Consider the following 23,245-nt stretch of genomic DNA (forward strand, 5'->3'; position numbering starts at 1 on the left):
GTGTCTCTATGGCCACGCAGCTGCTAACAGCTACCATGTGTCTCTATGGCCACGCAGCTGCTAATAGCTACCATGTGTCTCTATGGCCACGCAGCTGCTAACAGCTACCATGTGTCTCTATGGCCACGCAGCTGCTAATAGCTACCATGTGTCTCTATGGCCACTGCAGCTGCTAACAGCTACCATGTGTCTCTATGGCCACTGCAGCTGCTACCATGTGTCTCTATAGCCACTGCAGCTGCTAACAGCTACCATGTGTCTATGGCCACGCAGCTGCTAACAGCTACCATGTGTCTCTATGGCCACTGCAGCTGCTAACAGCTACCATGTGTCTCTATGGCCACGCAGCTGCTAACAGCTACCATGTGTCTCTATGGCCACGCAGCTGCTAACAGCTACCAGGGTCTCTATGGCCACGCAGCTGCTAACAGCTACCATGTGTCTCTATGGCCACGCAGCTGCTAATAGCTACCATGTGTCTCTATGGCCACTGCAGCTGCTAATAGCTACCATGTGTCTCTATGGCCACGCAGCTGCTAACAGCTACCATGTGTCTCTATGGCCACTGCAGCTGCTAACAGCTACCATGTGTCTCTATGGCCACACAGCTGCTAACAGCTACCATGTGTCTCTATGGCCACTGCAGCTGCTACCATGTGTCTCTATGGCCACTGCAGCTGCTAACAGCTACCATGTGTCTCTATGGCCACTGCAGCTGCTAACAGCTACCATGTGTCTCTATGGCCACTGCAGCTGCTAACAGCTACCATGGGTCTCTATCTCCACTAGCCACTGCAGCTGCTTACAGCTAATTTATATTCATGTCGATCTCTATTTCACAAAAAATACCTATTCTAGACTTTAAACTGAAATATTACGTGATTAATTCATACCAGGACTGGTATCCAAATACATACAGTAACTATTTTCCATGGATGACCTTGTGATGGTGACTAGAAGGGGTCAGACAAGGCAAACACACATTAATGTGCCATAATTCAACACCTGGGGGCAGTACAGGCTGACTGGGGTTACCAGTATTTGGCCAAGCTGCAAAATCAAAAGGTTAAGGTTAGGGATAGGCATAAGGTTAGCAGTGTGGTTAAGATTAGGGTTAAGATTAGGGTTAAGATTAGGGTTAAGATTAGGGTTAAGATTAGGGTTAAGATTAGGGTTTAGATTATGTTTAAGATTAGGGTTTAAGTTTAGTGTGGGTCTTGGTCTAGATCTGGGTCTGTGGAGAGGAGAGGAGAGGAGAGGGGGAGGGAAGGCAGGAGAGGAGAGGAGAGGAGAGGAGAGGAGAGGAGAGGAGAGGGGGAGGGAAGGCAGGAGAGGAGAGGAGAGGAGAGGAGAGGAGAGGAGAGGAGAGGAAAGAAAAGGAGCGGTTGTTGGCTGTGTTAACTGCTGGAGCCAGCTGGCTGTAAATCACAGCTCATTTGTAAACTGTCAGCACAGCAGTCTGCTTTTGGAAACTCAGAACAAGCCAGGAGCCAAATCCCAGGCTCGTATAGAGAGGGGATGGAGGCGAGGCTCTGCCACACATAGGCCCTCCTGATGTGGCTCGAGGGAAACTGCAGCAGCAGATGGAATTAGTTACAGACGGACGGATGCTTCCACCAGTGCACTTTAGCTGAGTTTTAGTTAAATGTGCTGGCTGGGGATGTTCGGGTTAACGCTCACGGTTAGGAGGAAGAGGTTCGGGTTTAGACTAACACAGAAACATAATTACACACCTGCATACACACAGGACAACACATACACACAGGACAACACATACACACAGGACAACACATACTAGACAACACATACACACAGGACAACACATACACACAGGACAACACATACACACAGGACAACACATACACACAGGACAACACATACACACAGGACAACACATACACACAGGACAACACATACTAGACAGGACAACACATACTAGACAGGACAACACATACACACAGGACAACACATACTAGACAGGACAACACATACACACAGGACAACACATACTAGACAGGACAACACATACACACAGGACAACACATACACACAGGACAACACATACACACAGGACAACACATACACACAGGACAACACATACTAGACAGGACAACACATACACACAGGACAACACATACACACAGGACAACACATACACACAGGACAACACATACACACAGGACAACACATACACACAGGACAACACATACTAGACAGGACAACACATACACACAGGACAACACATACTAGACAGGACAACACATACTAGACAGGACAACACATACTAGACAGGACAACACATACACACAGGACAACACATACACACAGGACAACACATACTAGACAGGACAACACATACTAGACAGGACAACACATACTAGACAGGACAACACATACACACAGGACAACACATACACACAGGACAACACATACACACAGGACAACACATACACACAGGACAACACATACACACAGGACGACACATACACACAGGACAACACATACACACAGGACAACACATACTAGACAGGACAACACATACTAGACAGGACAACACATACTAGACAGGACAACACATACACACAGGACAACACATACACACAGGACAACACATACACACAGGACAACATATACACACAGGACAACACATACTAGACAGGACAACACATACTAGACAGGACAACACATACTAGACAGGACAACACATACACACAGGACAACACATACACACAGGACAACACATACTAGACAGGACAACACATACACACAGGACAACACATACTAGACAGGACAACACATACTAGACAGGACAACACATACTAGACAGGACAACACATACTAGACAGGACAACACATACTAGACAGGACAACACATACTAGACAGGACAACACATACTAGACAGGACAACACATACACACAGGACAACACATACTAGACAGGACAACACATACTAGACAGGACAACACATACTAGACAGGACAACACATACTAGACAGGACAACACATACTAGACAGGACACCACATACTAGACAGGACACCACATACTAGACAGGACAACACATACACACAGGACAACACATACTAGACAGGGCTAGTATATGGTGTCCTGTCTAGTATGTGTTGTCCTGTGTGTATATGTTGTCCTGTCTAGTATGTGTTGTCCTGTGTGTATATGTTGTCCTGTCTAGTATGTGTTGTCCTGTCTAGTATGTGTTGTCCTGTCTAGTATGTGTTGTTTGTTTGCCCCCCCCCCACACACACACACAAATACACACACACACACATATAAACACACAGACAGACACACACACACTACAAGGGGGAAGTGTTGGGTCAGAGGTCCTACAAACTTTAATGAAACGCCATTGAGGATTTTACAGCAGTGGTACAACAGTGGCGGCTTCTCAGAGGAGGAAGAGGAGGACCATCTTTCTCAGTGCATTTCATAGAAATAAAAAGTGTAAACATTTAAAAAGTTATTCCTTTTTAGATAAAACTATACTAAATATATTCACGTCACCAAAATAATTGATTAAAACTCACTGTTTTGCAATTAAACTCTACAGTAGACTCAACAGCACTCTGTAGGGTAGCACCATGGTGTAGCTGGAGGACAGCTAGCTTCCGTCCTCCTCTGGGTACATTGATTTCAAATTAGAGTATCATGTAGTAGCCTAAACCTACCGCTGTTACATTGAGCTGGGTGAATGGAATATGAATGACAGTCATCCCAATATGCTGTAATAGAAACTAAACATCACCGACCGCCACTGTATTTCTTCTTTGTGTTTTAATCAGAGGAGACCCCTCTTACTTCAACTCTTCCTGACTTCGTAGCTGGCCCTCCCGGTCCACCTGGTCCCCTTGGACCCCCAGGTACAACTTCATTTCTGTGTATCTGTGTTCCTGCAAGTGTTTCTCCCTCAAGTGTGTGTCCCTGCAAGTGTGTGTCCCTGCAAGTGTGTGTCCCTGCAGGTGTGTGTCCCTGCAGAAGTTTGTCCCTGCAGAAGTTTGTCCCTGCAAGTGTGTGTCCCTGCAAGTGTGTGTCCCTGCAGGTGTGTGTCCCTGCAGGTGTGTGTCCCTGCAGGTGTGTGTCCCTGCAGGTGTGTGTCCCTGCAGGTGTTTGTCCCTGCAAGTGTGTGTCCCTGCAGGTGTGTGTCCCTGCAGGTGTGTGTCCCTGCAGAAGTTTGTCCCTGCAGGTGTGTGTCCCTGCAGGTGTGTGTCCCTGCAGGTGTGTGTCCCTGCAGAAGTTTGTCCCTGCAGGTGTGTGTCCCTGCAGGTGTGTGTCCCTGCAGGTGTGTGTCCCTGCAGGTGTGTGTCCCTGCAGGTGTGTGTCCCTGCAGGTGTGTGTCCCTGCAGGTGTGTGTCCCTGCAAGTGTGTGTCCCTGCAAGTGTGTGTCCCTGCAGGTGTGTCCCCCTGCAGGTGTGTGTCCCTGCAGGTGTGTGTCCCTGCAGGTGTGTGTCCCTGCAGGTGTGTGTCCCTGCAGGTGTGTGTCCCTGCAGGTGTGTGTCCCTGCAAGTGTGTGTCCCTGCAGGTGTGTGTCCCTGCAGGTGTGTGTCCCTGCAGGTGTGTGTCCCTGCAGGTGTGTGTCCCTGCAGGTGTGTGTCCCTGCAGGTGTGTGTCCCTGCAGGTGTGTCCCTGCAGGTGTGTGTCCCTGCAGGTGTGTGTCCCTGCAGGTGTGTGTCCCTGCAGGTGTGTTTTTATCAGTGTTTTTCTCTCTAAGAACTACAAGTACCATCAACATGAATATGTTCTGGAACTGTTTCTGTGACATCACAGGTCCCCCTGGACCAATCGGCCCAGCAGGAGTCCCAGGTCTCCCAGGGCGAGACGTGAGTACCAAATAGTCTAGTATAATGTCAGAGATGTTACTATGGTCAAGGTCAACATTACATAGCAGAGATGTTACTATGGTCAAGGTCAACATTACATAGCAGAGATGTTACTATGGTCAAGGTCAACATTACATAGCAGAGATGTTACTATGGTCAAGGTCAACATTACATAGCAGAGATGTTACTATGGTCAAGGTCAACATTACATAGCAGAGATGTTACTATGGTCAAGGTCAACATTACATAGCAGAGATATTACTATGGTCAAGGTCAAGGTGACATTACATAGTAGAGATGTTACTATGGTCAAGGTCAGGGTGACATTACATAGTAGAGATGTTACTATGGTCAAGGTCAGGGTGACATTACATAGCAGAGATGTTACTATGGTCAAGGTCAAGGTCAACATTACATAGCAGAGATGTTACTATGGTCAAGGTCAACATTACATAGCAGAGATGTTACTATGGTCAAGGTCAGGGTGACATTACATAGCAGAGATGTTACTATGGTCAAGGTCAAGGTCAACATTACATAGCAGAGATGTTACTATGGTCAAGGTCAAGGTCAACATTACATAGCAGAGATGTTACTATGGTCAAGGTCAACATTACATAGCAGAGATGTTACTATGGTCAAGGTCAACATTACATAGCAGAGATATTACTATGGTCAAGGTCAACATTACATAGCAGAGATGTTACTATGGTCAAGGTCAACATTACATAGCAGAGATGTTACTATGGTCAAGGTCAACATTACATAGTAGAGATGTTACTATGGTCAAGGTCAACATTACATAGCAGAGATCTTACTATGGTGACGGTCAGGGTCAACATTACATAGCAGAGATGTTACTATGGTCAAGGTCAACATTACATAGCAGAGATGTTACTATGGTCAAGGTCAACATTACATAGCAGAGATGTTACTATGGTCAAGGTCAACATTACATAGCAGAGATGTTACTATGGTCAAGGTCAGGGTGACATTACATAGCAGAGATGTTACTATGGTCAAGGTCAGGGTCAACATTACATAGGAGAGATGTTACTATGGTCAAGGTCAGGGTGACATTACATAGCAGAGATGTTACTATGGTCAGGGTCAGGGTGACATTACATAGTAGAGATGTTACTATGGTCAGGGTCAACATTACATAGCAGAGATGTTACTATGGTCAAGGTCAGGGTGACATTACATAGCAGAGATGTTACTATGGTCAAGGTCAGGGTCAACATTACATAGCAGAGATGTTACTATGGTCAAGGTCAACATTACATAGCAGAGATGTTACTATGGTCAAGGTCAACATTACATAGCAGAGATGTTACTATGGTCAAGGTCAACATTACATAGCAGAGATGTTACTATGGTCAAGGTCAACATTACATAGCAGAGATGTTACTATGGTCAAGGTCAACATTACATAGCAGAGATGTTACTATGGTCAAGGTCAACATTACATAGCAGAGATGTTACTATGGTCAAGGTCAGGGTCAACATTACATAGCAGAGTTGTTACTATGGTCAAGGTCAACCTTACATAGCAGAGATGTTACTATGGTCAAGGTCAACATTACATAGCAGAGATGTTACTATGGTCAAGGTCAGGGCAGTGTGAGCCTGGCTGTGTGAGGGGAAGTGTCTGATACCTCTTCTTGTTTTTGTGTTTCAGGCAGAGGGAGGCCTCCAAGGCATGGCTGGGGATCCTGGGTCTAAAGGAGCCGCAGGGGAGAGGGTGAGGCAAAATGTTACCCTTCTAAATGTTCTCATTAGAAAACACTGGACTGCTTTTAGAATTCATTTGTTATGAATGTTTCAGTGAGTATACTCCAACACTATCTTTGATCCATTGTGAACAAGACATCTGTTTTGATCAGGAGGTAGACAGGATTTTTCTTTTAAAGACCTTGTGTTCAAATACTAAGTCTGCCTCCCGAATGTAGTACACTAATTTTGACCAGGGACCATTTGCGACGCATCCATACTGGGCATATGTCAGACTTCACTGATCACAAAAGTTATCTTCCCATTCAGCCATAATTAATCAGCGTGTCAGACTTCACTGATCACAAAAGTAAACTTCCCATTCAGCCATAATTAAATCAGCGTGTCAGACTTCACTGATCACAAAAGTAAACTTCCCCTTCAGCCATAATTAATCAGCGTGTCAGACTTCACTGATCACAAAAGTAAACTTCCCATTCAGCCATAATTAATCAGCGTGTCAGACTTCACTGATCACAAAAGTAAACTTCCCATTCAGCCATAATTAATCAGCGTGTCAGACTTCACTGATCACAAAAGTAAACTTCCCATTCAGCCATAATTAATCAGCGTGTCAGACTTCACTGATCACAAAAGTAAACCTCCCATTCAGCCATAATTAAATCAGCTGTAACGGTCCTGACCTGTTTTATGTTGTTTTTGTATGTGTTTATGGTCAGGGCATGTGTTTTGGGTGGGCAGTCTATGTTATCTGTTTCTATGTTGGTTTTGGTTGCCTGGTATGGCTCTTAATTAGAGGCAGGTGTTTTGCGTTCTCCTCTAATTGAGAGTCATATTTAGGTAGGGTGTTCTCACTGTTTGTTTGTGGGTGATTGTCTCCTGTGTCGTCGAATGTATGTACCATACGGGACTGTTTGGCTGTTCGTTTATTTTGATGTCGTCTGTTTCCTGTCCGTGAGTTTACGTTTAGTTATGTAAGTTTATGTTCAGGTTTCGTCAACGTCGTTTTCTTGTTTTGTATATTTGAAAGTGTTTTGTTTCGTGTTGCCATCGTCGTGTTAAATAAAAAGATGGCTTATTTCCCGAATGCTGCATTTTGGTCTGATGATCCTTCTCTCCTCTCCTCGTCTGAGGATGAGGAGAGAGACAGCCATTACATCAGCGTGTCAGACCTCACTGATCACAAAAGTAAACTTCCCATTCAGCCATAATTAATCAGCGTGTCAGACTTCACTGATCACAAAAGTAAACTTCCCATTCAGCCATAATTAATCAGCGTGTCAGACTTCACTGATCACAAAAGTAAACTTCCCATTCAGCCATAATTAAATCAGCGTGTCAGACTTCACTGATCACAAAAGTAAACTTCCCATTCAGCCATAATTAAATCAGCGTGTCAGCAGACCTCACTGATCACAACAAGGGGAGGGGGGGGGGGGGTTCTAGGATAACATAGGGAATTGTTTTAAGATGTTCATCCCAAGGATCATTTATCTATTTAGAATTTTTAAAACCCCTTAAGGGGTGTCAACAACAACAAAAAATGATTGGATGAAACATTTTAATTTGTTGTTACTGCTATTAGCCAATAGAAACATTTTAATTTGTTGTTACTGCTATTAGCCAATAGAAACACATTGAATAACAGATTATCTACATGGAACAAAATATAGTCCAAAACAAAATCTAAATTAAGTTTGTTCTGAAGTGTCTGTCCTATATCTGAGAGATATAAGACATTTATTTATCCCCTTATTTTAGACACTATACTACTACTAGTATACTGTCTACTTCCTTTCATTTTTAAAAAAACTGGTACCAGGGACCTTAAGACTTTTCGTGTGAGTCTTGTGGGCATCCTAGCAAATCAGAGAACAACATGGTGTCCGTGAGACTTTCATCTTTCAATAGATTGGTCATAATACTTTTTTAGGCCAAACCGCCCGGACGATGCAGATGTTTTCGTGAGAAGACAGATATTTTTTTGTGGGGGGGGGGGGGGGATTGTCTCATGGTCTGACAAACACCGCTCTGAGGACGTCACCATTCAGAGGACGTGGTGGATTGAGACGGAGCCCACGGGGGAGGGGGGGGGGGGGCAGGCAGATATCTCTAGTTTAAACAGACGGATTTTGATTAACTAGATTTCCCCAGGGTCGCGGAAATTGTAGGCCAACGTTTAATCAGCATATAGCCCTGGTCTGACCTCACAAATCACAACAGTAAAGTTCCCATTCAGCCATAATTAATCAGCCTGTGGCCCTGGTCAAGACCTCACTGATCTCAACAGTAAAGTTCCCATTCAGCCATAATGTTAAACCTAATCCCCTTCACATCTGCTGTTATTAAAAAGAACACAGGGTCAACCCGTACATGACCAGGTAGACCCGTTGGTGAGAACATCGAACAGACCAGTCATTACGGCCAACCTCAGTGGTGCTGATTCTTCCTGTGACCCTACGCACCAGTTCCTGCTACGAGAATATGATGAGCGATTAGACAGGGATGTTATGAATAAAAAATATGTTTATTTTGGGGGGGGGGGGAGTAGGTCCTCTGATCTGTGTTCCTCTCTCTCTCACCAGGGCCCTCCAGGATTATCAGGAGAGCATGGCCAGCCTGTGAGTATGGAAAGGCTGTTCACACATGCATGCAACACGTGCGTGAACACACACACGGGCACGCAAAGCAAACGCCAGGGTTTTCATGTTAGCTTTTGGCCCAAAAAAAAAAAAAAAAAAGTTGATTAATAAATCCGTTGCTGGCCAAAATGACCGGTATTTTAAAAATCCCATTGCAAAATAATGCTTTTTAGTCATTGATGGGAATACCAGTCTATGGAAATACATTTTCCCATCATGCCTTATCAGTCTATAGGTTCATTTGCATAATTTATTGGAATTAAATTGGCCTGTGTGTGTTTTCATTAGTCATCTTATATCTCATTTATTCCAACACAATTATCACACGTGCACAGCAAACGTGCACAGCACATTTTGAGAGGGATTTCTCCTGCTTCTCCACGGCTGGTTGCTGCTGGAGTAGAATATGTTCCTTTAGAACCCCATTCATTCTTTTAGAACCCCATTCATTCTTTTAGAACCCCATTCATTCTTTTAGAACCCCATTCATTCTTTTAGAACCCCATTCATTCTTTTAGAACCCCATTCATTGTGTAACAATTCTAAATGCAATCGGGTGTTAAAAACAGTATTAGTTCACGATTTAAAAATAGCTACTATTTTTTTCCCTCTCAACTGGTAATTGAAGCGGGTCTCCCATTCACCTTTCAAGTGCAGGCAACAGGCATATCAGCCAGTCACCCCACCACTTTACAATGCGAGCTGGAGGCAGTATGCATTTTGAAAACATACTTAATTGTTTGAAATGTGAATGTTTTATTTCATATTACGAGGCGTGTCTTACCTCGCTTCAAAGTAGCCTATAGGCAAAATCCAACCATGGAAAACGTGGAGGCAATTCTTTTATAAAGACTCCAAAGGCAGCGGGTGAGTTTCAAGTTTGGGGAAGCCTACAATTTATCCTATCATTTCTACCATTCTGCGCGCTAGTTATGATTTTCATATGCGCGTTTTCGTGGAACAGTTTAATTTCAATACACGAGTCATGGAAGCCGAAGACAAAGGCCTCCCGTAAAGCGGTCTACATTCCCAACTAGAGGCCCGGAGGATACAAACAATTAATAGTTTCATTGCCCTGGAGCCTGATCTTCCTGCACCCTCGTCGCTGGGGGGGGGGGGGGGGGGGGGGGGGGGGGGGGTACCCGTGTCTGCCCCATATGTGTAACAGTCCTGACCTATTTATGTTAGTTTTTATGTGTTTTTGGTCAGGGCATGTGTTTTGGGTGGGCAGTCTATGTTACCTGTTTCTATGTTGGTTTCGGTTTGCCTGGTATGGCTCTTGATTAGAGGCAGGTGGTTTGCATTTTCCTCTAATCAAGAGTCATATTTAGGTAGGGCATTATCACTGTGTGGTGTGGGTGATTGTCTCCTGTGATGTCTATCGTGTTGTCGATGTTTTTTCACATTTGGAGCTGTTTTGCTGTTCGTTCGTTTTGATGTTCGTTCCTGTTCGTAAGTTTACGTTTGTCCATGTAAGTTTATGTTCAGGTTCCGTTGTACGTCGTTTTCTTATTTTGTAAGTTTTTTTGAAAGTATTTTGTTTTGTTTCGTGTTGCCATCAGTTCATCGTTATAAATAAAGATGGCATATTTCCCTGACTCCGCATTTTGGTCCGAAGATCCTTCTCTCCTCACCTCTTCTGAGGATGAGGAGAGCGACAGCTCTAACAGAATCACCCACCAACCCAGAGCCAAGCAGCGGAGTCAAAGGAGAAAGGGACAGGAAAAGAAGGAGCAATGGACATGGGACGATGTTTTGGACGGAAAGGGTTGCTACACTTGGGAGGAGATCCTGGCTGGGAGGGATCGCCTCCCATGGGAACAGCTGGAGGCACTGAGGAGAGCGGAGGCTACCGGAGAGAGGAACCGGAGCTATGAGGGAACGCGTCTGGCACGGAAGCCGAAAAAGCCCGTGAGTAACTCCCAAAAATTTCTTGGGGGGGGGCTAAAGGGTAGTGGGCCAAGGGCAGGTAGGAGACCTGCGCCCACTTCACAGGCTTACCGTGGAGAGCGGGAGTACGGGCAGGCGCCGTGTTACGCAGTAGAGCGCACGGTGTCTCCTGTACGAGTGCATAGCCCAGTGCGGGTTATTCCACCTCCCCGCACTGGGAGGGCTAGATTGGGCATTGAGCCAGGTGTCATGAGGCCGGCTCAACGCGTCTGGTCTCCAGTGCGTCTCCTCGGGCCGGCATACATGGCACCTGCCTTACGCATGGTTTCCCCGGTTCGCCTACATAGGCCGGTGCGGGTTATTCCACCTCCCCGCACTGGTCGGGCAACCGGGAGCATTCAACCAGGTAAGGTTGGGCAGGTTCAATGCTCAAGAGTGCCAGTACGCCTCCACGGTCCGGTATTTCCGGCACCACCTCCCCGCCCCAGCCTAGTACCTACAGTGTCTACACTATGCACTAGGCTACCAGTGCGTATCCTGAGCCCTGTTCCTCCTCCACGCACTCTCCCTGTAGTGCGTGTATCTAGCCCGGTGCCTCCAGTTCCGGCCCCACGCACTAAGCTACCAGTGCGTCTCCAGAGCCCTGTACACACTGTATATTCTCCCCCTACTAATCCTGATGTGCTTGTCCTCAGCCCGGCGTCACCAGTGCCGGTACCACGCATCAGGGATAGAGTAGGCTTTGAGAATACAGTGTGCCCTGTCCCTGCTCCCCGCACTAGTAGGAAGGTGCTTGTCATTAGCACGGTGCCTCCAGTTCCGGCACCACGCACCAGGTCTACAGTGCGCCATATCCGGCCAGAGCCATCCGTCTCCCCAGCGCCATCTGAGCCATCCGTCTCCCCAGCGCCATCTGAGCCATCCGTCTCTCCAGCGCCATCTGAGCCATCCGTCGCCCCAGCGCCATCTGAGCCATCCGTCTCCCCAGCGCCATCTGAGCCATCCGTCTCCCCAGCGCCATCTGAGCCATCCGTCTGCCAGGAGCCTGCAAAGCCGCCCGTCTGCCATGAGCCTGCAAAGCCGCCCGTCTGCCATGTGCCTACAGAGCCGTCAGCCAGACAGGAGCCGCTAGAGCCATCAGCCAGACAGGAGCCGCTAGAGCCGTCAGACAGACAGGATCTGCCAGAGCCGCCAACCAGACAGGATCTGCCAGAGCCGCCAACCAGACAGGATCTGCCAGAGCCGCCAACCAGACAGGATCTGCCAGAGCCGCCAACCAGACAGGATCTGCCAGAGCCGCCAACCAGACAGGATCTGCCAGAGCCGCCAGCGAGCCATGAGCAGCCAGAGCCGTCAGAGAGCCATGAGCAGCCAGAGCCGTCAGTGAGCCATGAGCAGCCAGAGCCGTCAGTGAGCCATGAGCAGCCAGAGCCGTCAGTGAGCCATGAGCAGCCAGAGCCGTCAGAGCGCCATGAGCGTCGAGAGCCGTCAGCCTGCCATGAGCGTCGAGAGCCGTCAGCCTGCCATGAGCGTCGAGAGCCGTCAGCCTGCCATGAGCGTCGAGAGCCGTCAGCCTGCCATGAGCGTCGAGAGCCGTCAGCCTGCCATGAGCGTCGAGAGCCGTCAGCCTGCCATGAGCGTCGAGAGCCGTCAGTCTGCCATGAGCGTCGAGAGCCGTCAGCCAGCATGGACCTGCCAGAGCCGTCCAAACAGGACCTGCCAGAGTCCTTCAGCCGGGATCTGCCCCTTGTCCCGGTGTTGCCCCTTATCCTGGTGCTGCCCCTTGTTCTGGTGCTGCCCCTTGTCCCGGTGCTACCCCTTGTCCCGGTGCTGCCTTTTGTCCCGGTGCTAGCTGTTTATTTAGGGGAAGCTAATGTTTGGGTGGTCAGTGGAAGGGGTAGAAAGAAGAGGGGAGTGACTATGGTGGTGCGGGGACAGCGTCCTGAACCGGAGCCACCACCGTGGTCAACTGCCCACCCGGACCCTCCCCTGGACTTTGTGCTGGTGCGCCCGGCGTTCGCACCTTGGGGGGGGGGTACTGTAACAGTCCTGACCTATTTATGTTAGTTTTTATGTGTTTTTGGTCAGGGCATGTGTTTTGGGTGGGCAGTCTATGTTACCTGTTTCTATGTTGGTTTCGGTTTGCCTGGTATGGCTCTTGATTAGAGGCAGGTGGTTTGCATTTTCCTCTAATCAAGAGTCATATTTAGGTAGGGCATTATCACTGTGTGTTTGTGGGTGATTGTCTCCTGTGATGTCTTCGTCGTTATCGATGTTATTCACATTCGGGACTGTTTGGCTGTTCGTATGTTTTCGATGTAACGTTCCTGTTCGTGAGTTTACGTTTGTCATGTGAGTTTATGTTCAGGTTCCGTTCTACGTCGTTTATTTATTTTGTAAGTTTGTTCAAGTGTTTGTTTCGTGTTTGCCATCATCGTAATTAATAATAAAGATGGCTTATTTCCCTGACTCCGCATTTTGGTCCGAAGATCCTTCTCTCCTCACCTCTTCTGAGGATGAGGAGAGCGACAGCTCTAACAATATGATTTCCAAGTCGACGTCGGAAACCTTCCGTGCCTGCTCTAGATCAAACATCTACTAATGTCGGAGGCCTGCACCATCCTGTGAAGCATGGGAGTGGCCGATTTACGTGTCCTTCTCGCCAGCCGTGATTTTGGGCAGCTCCATGGTAAGCAATGTCCTATCCTGGAGCTCGAGTACTTTACTAAAGATGCTCCCGAATGTACTACGTCAGAACATACTATCATAGCCCACGTGGGGTCAGTTCATCCCGACCATTGTGTCGCTGAGTCATCATAATGCTTTAGCAAATGTACATTATCCCAGGGGGCGTTGGTCGACACAATGTAAGTAACCTAATTTATGTCCCTCTAACTGCCCTGAATGTCTCTGCTGATCCTACGGCTATTGTATGCAGAAGTCATGTGCCTATGAACCAGATTTATACTGTTAGCACTGAGGTGGTGTGGCCTAGGAGGAAGTCCACTGTGTGCAGTTCACCCTGTTATCACTGAGGTGGTGTGGCCTAGGAGGAAGTCCACTGTGTGCAGTTCACCCTGTTAGCACTGAGGTGGTGTGGCCTAGGAGGAAGTCCACTGTGTGCAGTTCACCCTGTTAGCACTGAGGTGGTGTGGCCTAGGAGGAAGTCCACTGTGAGCAGTTCACCCTGTTAGCACTGAGGTGGTGTGGCCTAGGAGGAAGTCCACTGTGTGCAGTTCACCCTGTTAGCACTGAGGTGGTGTGGCCTAGGAGGAAGTCCACTGTGTGCAGTTCACCCTGTTAGCACTGAGGTGGTGTGGCCTAGGAGGAAGTCCACTGTGAGCAGTTCACCCTGTTAGCACTGAGGTGGTGTGGCCTAGGAGGAAGTCCACTGTGTGCAGTTCACCCTGTTAGCACTGAGGTGGTGTGGCCTAGGAGGAAGTCCACTGTGAGCAGTTCACCCTGTTAGCACTGAGGTGGTGTGGCCTAGGAGGAAGTCCACTGTGTGCAGTTCACCCTGTTAGCACTGAGGTGGTGTGGCCTAGGAGGAAGTCCACTGTGTGCAGTTCACCCTGTTAGCACTGAGGTGGTGTGGCCTAGGAGGAAGTCCACTGTGAGCAGTTCACCCTGTTAGCACTGAGGTGGTGTGGCCTAGGAGGAAGTCCACTGTGAGCAGTTCACCCTGTTAGCACTGAGGTGGTGTGGCCTAGGAGGAAGTCCACTGTGAGCAGTTCACCCTGCACTAAAATAACATGAGCACATCTACTGCTGCTAAGCTTCCCAGTAAACAATGGGAACAAGCAAGCATCTCAGAAAAGTGCTCGAAACATTCATATTCTGACTATCTCTGAAACTCACTTAGATAATATCTTTGATACAGTGGTAGCAATACATGGTTATAACATCTACCGAAAATACAGAAATGGCAATGGTGGAGGTGTTGCTGTTTATATTCAAAACCACATTCCTGTAAAGATTACAGAGAATCTCATGTTAAATACTGTTAAAGTAATATGGCTACAGGTTCATCTGCCTCACCTAAAGTCCATTCTGGTGGGAAGCTGCTATAGACCACCATGTGCTAACAGTCAGTATCTGGATAACATGTGTGAAATGCTTGATAATGTATGAGATATCAACAGAGAGGTGTATTTTCTGGGTGATTTAAATATTGACTGGCTTTCATCAAGCTGCCAACTCAAAAAAAAACAACTTCAAACTGTAACCAGTGCCTGCAACCTGGTTCAGGTTATCAGTCAACCTACCAGGTTAGTTATAAATAGCACAGGAATGAAATCATCAACATGTATTAAGATGGCACTCAACGAGCTGTATAAAGCCATAAGCAACCAAGAAAATGCTCATCCAGAAGTGGCGCTCCTAGTGGCCGGGGACTTTAATGCAGGCGAACTTAAATCCGTGTTACCTCATTTCTACCAGGATGTCACATGTGCAACCAGAGGAAAAAAACCTCTAGACCATCTTTACTCCACACACAGAGATCGATACAAAGCTCTCCCTCACCCTCCATTTGGAAAATCTGACCATAATTCTATCCCCCTGATTCCTGCTTACAAGCAAAAACTAGAGCAGGAAGTACCAGTGACTCGCTCAATACGGAAGTGGTCAGATGACGCGCATGCTAAGCTACAGGACTGATTTGCTAGCACAGACTGGAATATGTTCAGGGATTCATCCAATGGCATTGAGTAGTGTACCAACTCAGTCATCGGCTTTATCAATAAGTGCATCAACGACGTCATCCCCACAGTGACCGTACGTACATATCCCAACCAGAATCCATGGACTACAGGCAACATCCGCACCGAGCTAAAGGCTAGAGCTGCCGCTTTCAAGGAGCGGGACACTAATCCGGACGCTTATAAGAAATCCCACTCTGCCCTCAGACGGACCATCAAACAGGCAAAGTGTCAATACTGGACGAAGATTGAATCCTACTACACCGGCTCTGGCGCTCGTCAGATGTGGCAGCGCTCGCTTTGAGGCTAGCAACACTGAAGCATGCATGAGAGCACAAGCTGTTCCGGATGACTGTGTGATCATGCTCTCCGCAGCCGATGTGAGCGACCTTTAAACAGGTCAACATTCACAAGGCCGCAGGGCCAGATGGATTACCAGGACGTGTACTCAGAGCATGTGCGGACCAACTGGCAAGTGTCTTCACTGACATTTTCAACCTCTCCCTGACCGAGTCTGTAATACCTACAATTTTCAAGCAGAACACCATTGTCCCTGTGCCCAAGAATACGAAGGTAACCTGCATAAATGACTACCGCCCTGCAGCACTCACGTCTGTAGCCATGAAGTGCTTTGAAATGCTGGTCATGGCTCACATCAACACCATCATCCCGGAAACCCTAGACCCACTCCAATTCGCATACCGCCATGTTAGCAATTTAACTCCAAAACAAATCAGGGGGAGAAAAATAGGTTCATTTGAGAAGGACAAATCAAGGTGTAATGCTGGAAGGTAGATATTCAGATGTTCAGTCTCCCCTGTCCTCAGCTTTTCTCCACTGAACAAAGGAACAGTAGTGCCATTACTGAGAGTCAATTCAACAGACATTAGACATTCCGCAACCTTTAGTACCGCCACAGGCAGATAGATGTTGTTGCCTGATCACACTTACTCTGTCCTGCTCTGACAAACGCGTCCTGATATAGTTTAAACAAATTCCCACAAAGTGACCTATTAAAAGATAACCACCCAACAGAGACATGTGTAATAACTAGGTGAGGTAACCACCCAACAGAGACATGTGTAATAACTAGGTGAGGTAACCACCCAACAGAGACATGTGAGGTAACCACCCAACAGAGACATGTGTAATAACTAGGTGAGGTAACCACCCAACAGAGACATGTGAGGTAACCACCCAACAGGGACATGTGTAATAACTAGGTGAGGTAACCACCCAGCAGAGACATGTGAGGTAACCACCCAACAGTGACATGTGAGGTAACCACCCAACAGAGACATGTGAGGTAACCAGCCAACAGAGACATGTGTAATAACTAGGTGAGGTAACCACCCAACAGTGACATGTGAGGTAACCACCCAACAGGGACATGTGAGGTAACCACCCAACAGAGACATGTGTAATAACTAGGTGAGGTAACCACCCAACAGTGACATGTGAGGTAACCACCCAACAGTGACATGTGAGGTAACCACCCAACAGTGACATGTGAGGTAACCACCCAACAGAGACATGTGAGGTAACCAGCCAACAGAGACATGTGAGGTAACCAGCCAACAGTGACATGTGAGGTAACCACCCAACAGGGACATGTGAGGTAACCACCCAACAGAGACATGTGAGGTAACCACCCAACAGGGACATGTGAGGTAACCACCCAACAGGGACATGTGTAATAACTAGGTGAGGTAACCACCCAACAGAGACATGTGAGGTAACCACCCAGCAGAGACATGTGAGGTAACCACCCAACAGGGACATGTGTAATAACTAGGTGAGGTAACCACCCAACAGAGACATGTGAGGTAACCACCCAACAGGGACATGTGAGGTAACCACCCAACAGGGACATGTGTAATAACTAGGTGAGGTAACCACCCAACAGAGACATGTGAGGTAACCACCCAACAGGGACATGTGAGGTAACCACCCAACAGGGACATGTGAGGTAACCACCCAACAGGGACATGTGTAATAACTAGGTGAGGTAACCACCCAACAGAGACATGTGTAATAACTAGGTGAGGTAACCACCCAACAGAGACATGTGAGGTAACCACCCAACAGGGACATGTGAGGTAACCACCCAACAGGGACATGTGAGGTAACCACCCAACAGGGACATGTGAGGTAACCACCCAACAGAGACATGTGAGATAACCACCCAACAGAGACATGTGAGGTAACCACCCAACAGAGACATGTGAGGTAACCACCCAACAGGGACATGTGAGGTAACCACCCAACAGAGACATGTGAGCTAACCACCCAACAGGGACATGTGTAATAACTAGGTGAGGTAACCACCCAACAGAGACATGTGAGGTAACCACCCAACAGAGACATGTGTAATAACTAGGTGAGGTAACCACCCAACAGGGACATGTGAGGTAACCACCCAACAGAGACATGTGTAATAACTAGGTGAGGTAACCACCCAACAGAGACATGTGAGGTAACCACCCAACAGAGACATGTGAGGTAACCACCCAACAGAGACATGTGAGGTAACCACCCAACAGAGACATGTGAGGTAACCACCCAACAGAGACATGTGTAATAACTAGGTGAGGTAACCACCCAACAGGGACATGTGAGGTAACCACCCAACAGGGACATGTGTAATAACTAGGTGAGGTAACCACCCAACAGAGACATGTGAGGTAACCACCCAACAGAGACATGTGTAATAACTAGGTGAGGTAACCACCCAACAGGGACATGTGAGGTAACCACCCAACAGAGACATGTGAGGTAACCACCCAGCAGAGACATGTGAGGTAACCACCCAACAGAGACATGTGAGCTAACCACCCAACAGAGACATGTGAGGTAACCACCCAACAGAGACATGTGAGCTAACCACCCAACAGGGACATGTGAGGTAACCATTAGACATGACTAGCTCTTCTACACTGGTATCAGTCCCATAGATAACTATTAGACATGACCAGCTCTTCTACTCTGGTATCAGTCCCATAGATAACTATTAGACATGACCAGCTCTTCTACACTGGTATCAGTCCCATAGATAACTATTAGACATGACCAGCTCTTCTACACTGGTATCAGTCCCATAGATAACTATTAGACATGACCAGCTCTTCTACACTGGTATCAGTCCCATAGATAACTATTAGACGTGATGTTCTGACAGTCTGCCGGTAGTGAGGAATTATTTTTCCGGTCCACTGGTTGCACTTCAACGGTGATCTTGTATCGTTTCAGGTACAGTCAAGGGATATTGCTGCAGCCTGAGACGATAGATTCTCACAACTTGTAACGAAGGAAACAAAAAAAAAGGGAAAGTAACATGTCCTGGTTTCAAGAGAAATTGATATTTCTCATAGATTTTCCTAAGTAAGCATGTCCCAATTTTCAGGAAAGAATTTGACGTCACCTAGATATCCCTCACAGGATGACTGAGGTGAACAACATAGAAGCTTATCAGGTTCTGATCACCTTACGTTGCTTCTTCACTCGGTGATTGGCCCCCGATTGCTAAACAGTCAGTTCTTCATTCTCCAGGCTCCGCTTTGTCATCAAAAATGGACAAAAAATGGATTTTCCCTGAACATTTACTCCTGACTTCGTTATGGATAAAACTTGATAAGGACCTTCCCATTTTGTCCCTAATGTGTCTGTCACATATTTTATTTATCATCACCCACTGTCCTGACACTACATCATGTCCCCCTCTCGGGAGTTATTCCCCATTAGAGAGTTGTAAACGTCTGCTTTTCTCAAATCTAACGTGCCCGGTATTATCACATTGGCCATTGTAGTAACTAGAGTAACTATTCATGCCCAGCCTGCCTCACCCCCCCCCTCCACAATACTTGAACCGTCCGTGTATGAGATAAACTCTGGGTTTTCCAACGGATGCCTCCGTAAACCCATCAGAGAGCTGATCCAAAACCAACTCACAACAGCCGTGTTCAAGTAATGTGGTATCTGTAGGATACATCAGAGTAGCTGGATTACATAGCTTCCTGTTCAACTATACCCATATCCCATAGATCTTTAGTAGTGTCCATAGCTTCCTGTTCAACTATACCCATGTCCCATAGATCTTTAGTAGTGTCCATAGCTTCCTGTTCAACTATACCCATGTCCCATAGATCTTTAGTAGTGTCCATAGCTTCCTGTTCAACTATACCCATGTCCCATAGATCTTTAGTAGTGTCCATAGCTTCCTGTTCAACTATACCCATGTCCCATAGATCTTTAGTAGTGTCCATAGCTTCCTGTTCAACTATACCCATGTCCCATAGATCTTTAGTAGTGTCCATAGCTTCCTGTTCAACTATACCCATGTCCCATAGATCTTTAGTAGTGTCCATAGCTTCCTGTTCAACTATACCCATGTCCCATAGATCTTTAGTAGTGTCCATAGCTTCCTGTTCAACTATACCCATGTCCCATAGATCTTTAGTAGTCTCCATAGCTTCCTGTTCAACTATACCCATGTCCCATAGATCTTTAGTAGTGTCCATAGCTTTCTGTTCAACTATACCCATGTCCCATAGATCTTTAGTAGTGTCCATAGCTTCCTGTTCAACTATACTCATGTCCCATAAATCTGTAATCACTACTTTAGTAGCGTTCAAAGGTGGGGAAACACCTGTCAAGCACACTGGTACAATATCCAAAGTTCCACACTCCTTTTTCTTCGTAGTCCAAATAGCATGGTACTGAACTGTAGATTCCTGCATCAATCTTCATTGGACCAATATAAAATTGATAATGGTTTGGTTTGTTTCATATCTGTCTCTCCACCCCCCCCCCCCCCCCCCCCCCCTCCACACTCCTGTTGCTCTCATCTTCTTGCCCGTGTACTGAGGACACATATGTTTTGCATAAGATATGAGCAATACAGTGACTTCAGCACCAGTATCTACTAAAAAAATCTACAGCAAAGTTATTAACCATAATGTTCACGTATATTCCATCCGATTTCATATGTACACGAGCTGAGATGGGACGTAAGAGGGAGTCTATTAGTTTACCTCCACAGCATCCAGGAAACTCTGCTGCTGAGGCGGAGAGAGCTTCTTCCATTTCTGCACCAGCATTGTTGTCTTGTTTCCATTTTCCCTTAGACGGACCCTTCTTCTTCTGGCCACTTCTCATAAAGACACGTCCATTTCCCCTTAGACGGACCCTTCTTCTTCTGGCCACTTCTCATAAAGACACGTCCATTTCCCCTTAGACGGACCCTTCTTCTTCTGGCCACTTCTTATAAAATCACGTTATCTTTTAATAATGACATAAACCACGTTTCTCTTTTACCGAACGAATAATGTTGTTGGTTTCACTCAGAACCTGCACTACTCTTATAATCACGTCTCGTAGATGCTTAAAAAGGTTTTTGACCATTCAATCCAACTGTTTTGGAGATGCTGATTTATGTGATTACTATCTCTAGAGGTTTGGTCTTTACTTCCTGTGTTCTGGTTGGTCTAAGACATCGTTTGTCACTGCTGTCAGTATCTGTTGACTCAAAGACAGGCAGTGCTGACCAGTTGCTTGAAACCTGATCTGCCTTGCACAACTCAGTGAGGATATATTGGGAGAACAAAGCGGCCACAGGTGGGGGGGTCACGTCGGAATTTTTCGCCCGTGTCTCCTGCTGCAATAGTTGAATGTCTCCTTTTTAAGGTCTTTATCTGTTCACCAAGAGCTTTCAAACTATCATTTCTCTGTGCAATGTCACTATATTAAATTCAAAAGTTGTATAATATATATATATATATATGTTTCTATATTTATTTATCCCCCAAAAAGATATATATTTATATAACCCCTTTTAAGGACTCAAGCCTCTTCTACAACACACATTGTCTCTGTAGGGCCTAGCTAGACGACACCATTCTGTATACTTCTGGCCCTTCTTTGGACACTGTGTTAACTAACCTCCAGACGAGCTTCAACGCCATTACAACTCTCCTTCCGGGGCCTCCAACTGCTCTTAAATGCAAGTAAAACTAAATGCATGCTCTTCAACCGATCGCTGACCATCACTACTCTGGACGGTTCTGACTTAGAATATGTGGACAACTACAAATACCTAGGTGTCTGGTTAGACTGTAAACTCTCCTTCCAGACTCACATTAAGCATCTCCAATCCAAAATTAAATCTAGAATCGGCTTCCTATTTCGCAACAAAGCATCCTTCTCTCATGCTGCCAAACATACCCTCGTAAAACTGACTATCCTACCGATCCTTAGACTTCGGCGATGTCATTTACAAAATAGCCTCCAACACTCTACTTAGACTGCATCCAATTTGCTATCACAGTGCCATCCGTTTTGTCACCAAAGCCCCATATACTACCCACCACTGCGACCTGTATGCTCTCGTTGGCTGGCCCTAGCTTCATATTCGTCGCCAAACCCACTGGCTCCAGGTCATCTATAAGTCTTTGCTAGGTAAAGCCCCGCCTTATCTCAGTTCACTGGTCACCATAGCAGCACCCACCCGTAGCACGCACTCCAGCAGGTATATTTCACTGGTCACCCCCAAAGCCAATTCTCCCTTTGGCCGCCTTTCCTTCCAGTTCTCTGCTGCCAATGACTGGAACGAAATGCAAAAATCACTGAAGCTGGAGACTCTTATCTCCCTCACTAGCTTTAAGCACCAGCTATCAGAGCAGCTCACAGATCACTGCACCTGTACATAGCCCATCTGTACTACCTCATCCCCATACTGTTATTTATTTTATTTATTTTGCTCCTTTGCACCCCAGTAGCTTTACTTGCACACTCATCTTCTGCACATTTATCACGCCAGTGTTTAATTGCTATATTGTAATTATTTATCCACTATGGACCGTTATTTAACCAGGTAGGCTAGTTGAGAACAAGTTCTCATTTTCAACTGCGACCTGGCCAAGATAAAGCAAAGCAGTGTGACAAACAACACAGAGTTACAGATGGGATAAACAATCGTACAGTCAATAACACAATAGAAAAATCTGTATACAGTGTGCGCAAATGAGGTAAGGAGGTAAGGCAATAAATAAGCCATAGAGGCGAAGTAATTACAATTTAGCAAATTAACACTGGAGTGATATATGTGCAGATGAGGATGTGCAAGTAGAATTACTGGTTTGCAAAAGAGCAGAAAAACAAAAACAAATATGGGGATGAGGTAGGTAGTTGGTTGGATGGGCTATTTACAGATGGGCTGTGTACAGTTGCAGCGATCGGTACGCAGCTCTGACAGCTGATGCTTAAAGTTAGTGAGGGAGATATAAGTCTCCAACTTCAGTGATTTTTGCAATTGGTTTTGTAATGATAATGTATGTGTCAATGTGTTTACAGGGGCAGTCTGGGCAGAAGGGAGAGCCAGGAGAGGGTTTTCCTGAGGTATGCACTGCATTGTGTATTTATGGCTCTTATTGCCCATGGAGGTGACACT

At 46.5% G+C, this 23,245-nt stretch overlaps 1 protein-coding gene across 4 annotated transcripts in view; it reads left to right on the forward strand.

Annotated features, from left to right (window-relative positions):
• The window catches only part of LOC129831633 (collagen alpha-1(XXVI) chain-like), a 68,559-nt gene that overhangs the window by 40,597 nt on the left and 4,717 nt on the right, over positions 1-23,245 (forward strand). For all 4 annotated transcript variants that reach the window (XM_055894977.1, XM_055894978.1, XM_055894975.1 and 1 more), the window contains exons 8-12: positions 3,801-3,878; positions 4,783-4,835; positions 6,517-6,579; positions 9,155-9,190; positions 23,149-23,193. In XM_055894977.1, the coding sequence (XP_055750952.1) occupies positions 3,801-3,878; positions 4,783-4,835; positions 6,517-6,579; positions 9,155-9,190; positions 23,149-23,193 (275 nt within the window). The remainder of the gene's footprint in view (positions 1-3,800; positions 3,879-4,782; positions 4,836-6,516; positions 6,580-9,154; positions 9,191-23,148; positions 23,194-23,245) is intronic.

Source organism: Salvelinus fontinalis, chromosome 33, assembly GCF_029448725.1.
Source record: "Salvelinus fontinalis isolate EN_2023a chromosome 33, ASM2944872v1, whole genome shotgun sequence".
NCBI classification, from domain to species: Eukaryota; Metazoa; Chordata; class Actinopteri; order Salmoniformes; family Salmonidae; genus Salvelinus; species Salvelinus fontinalis.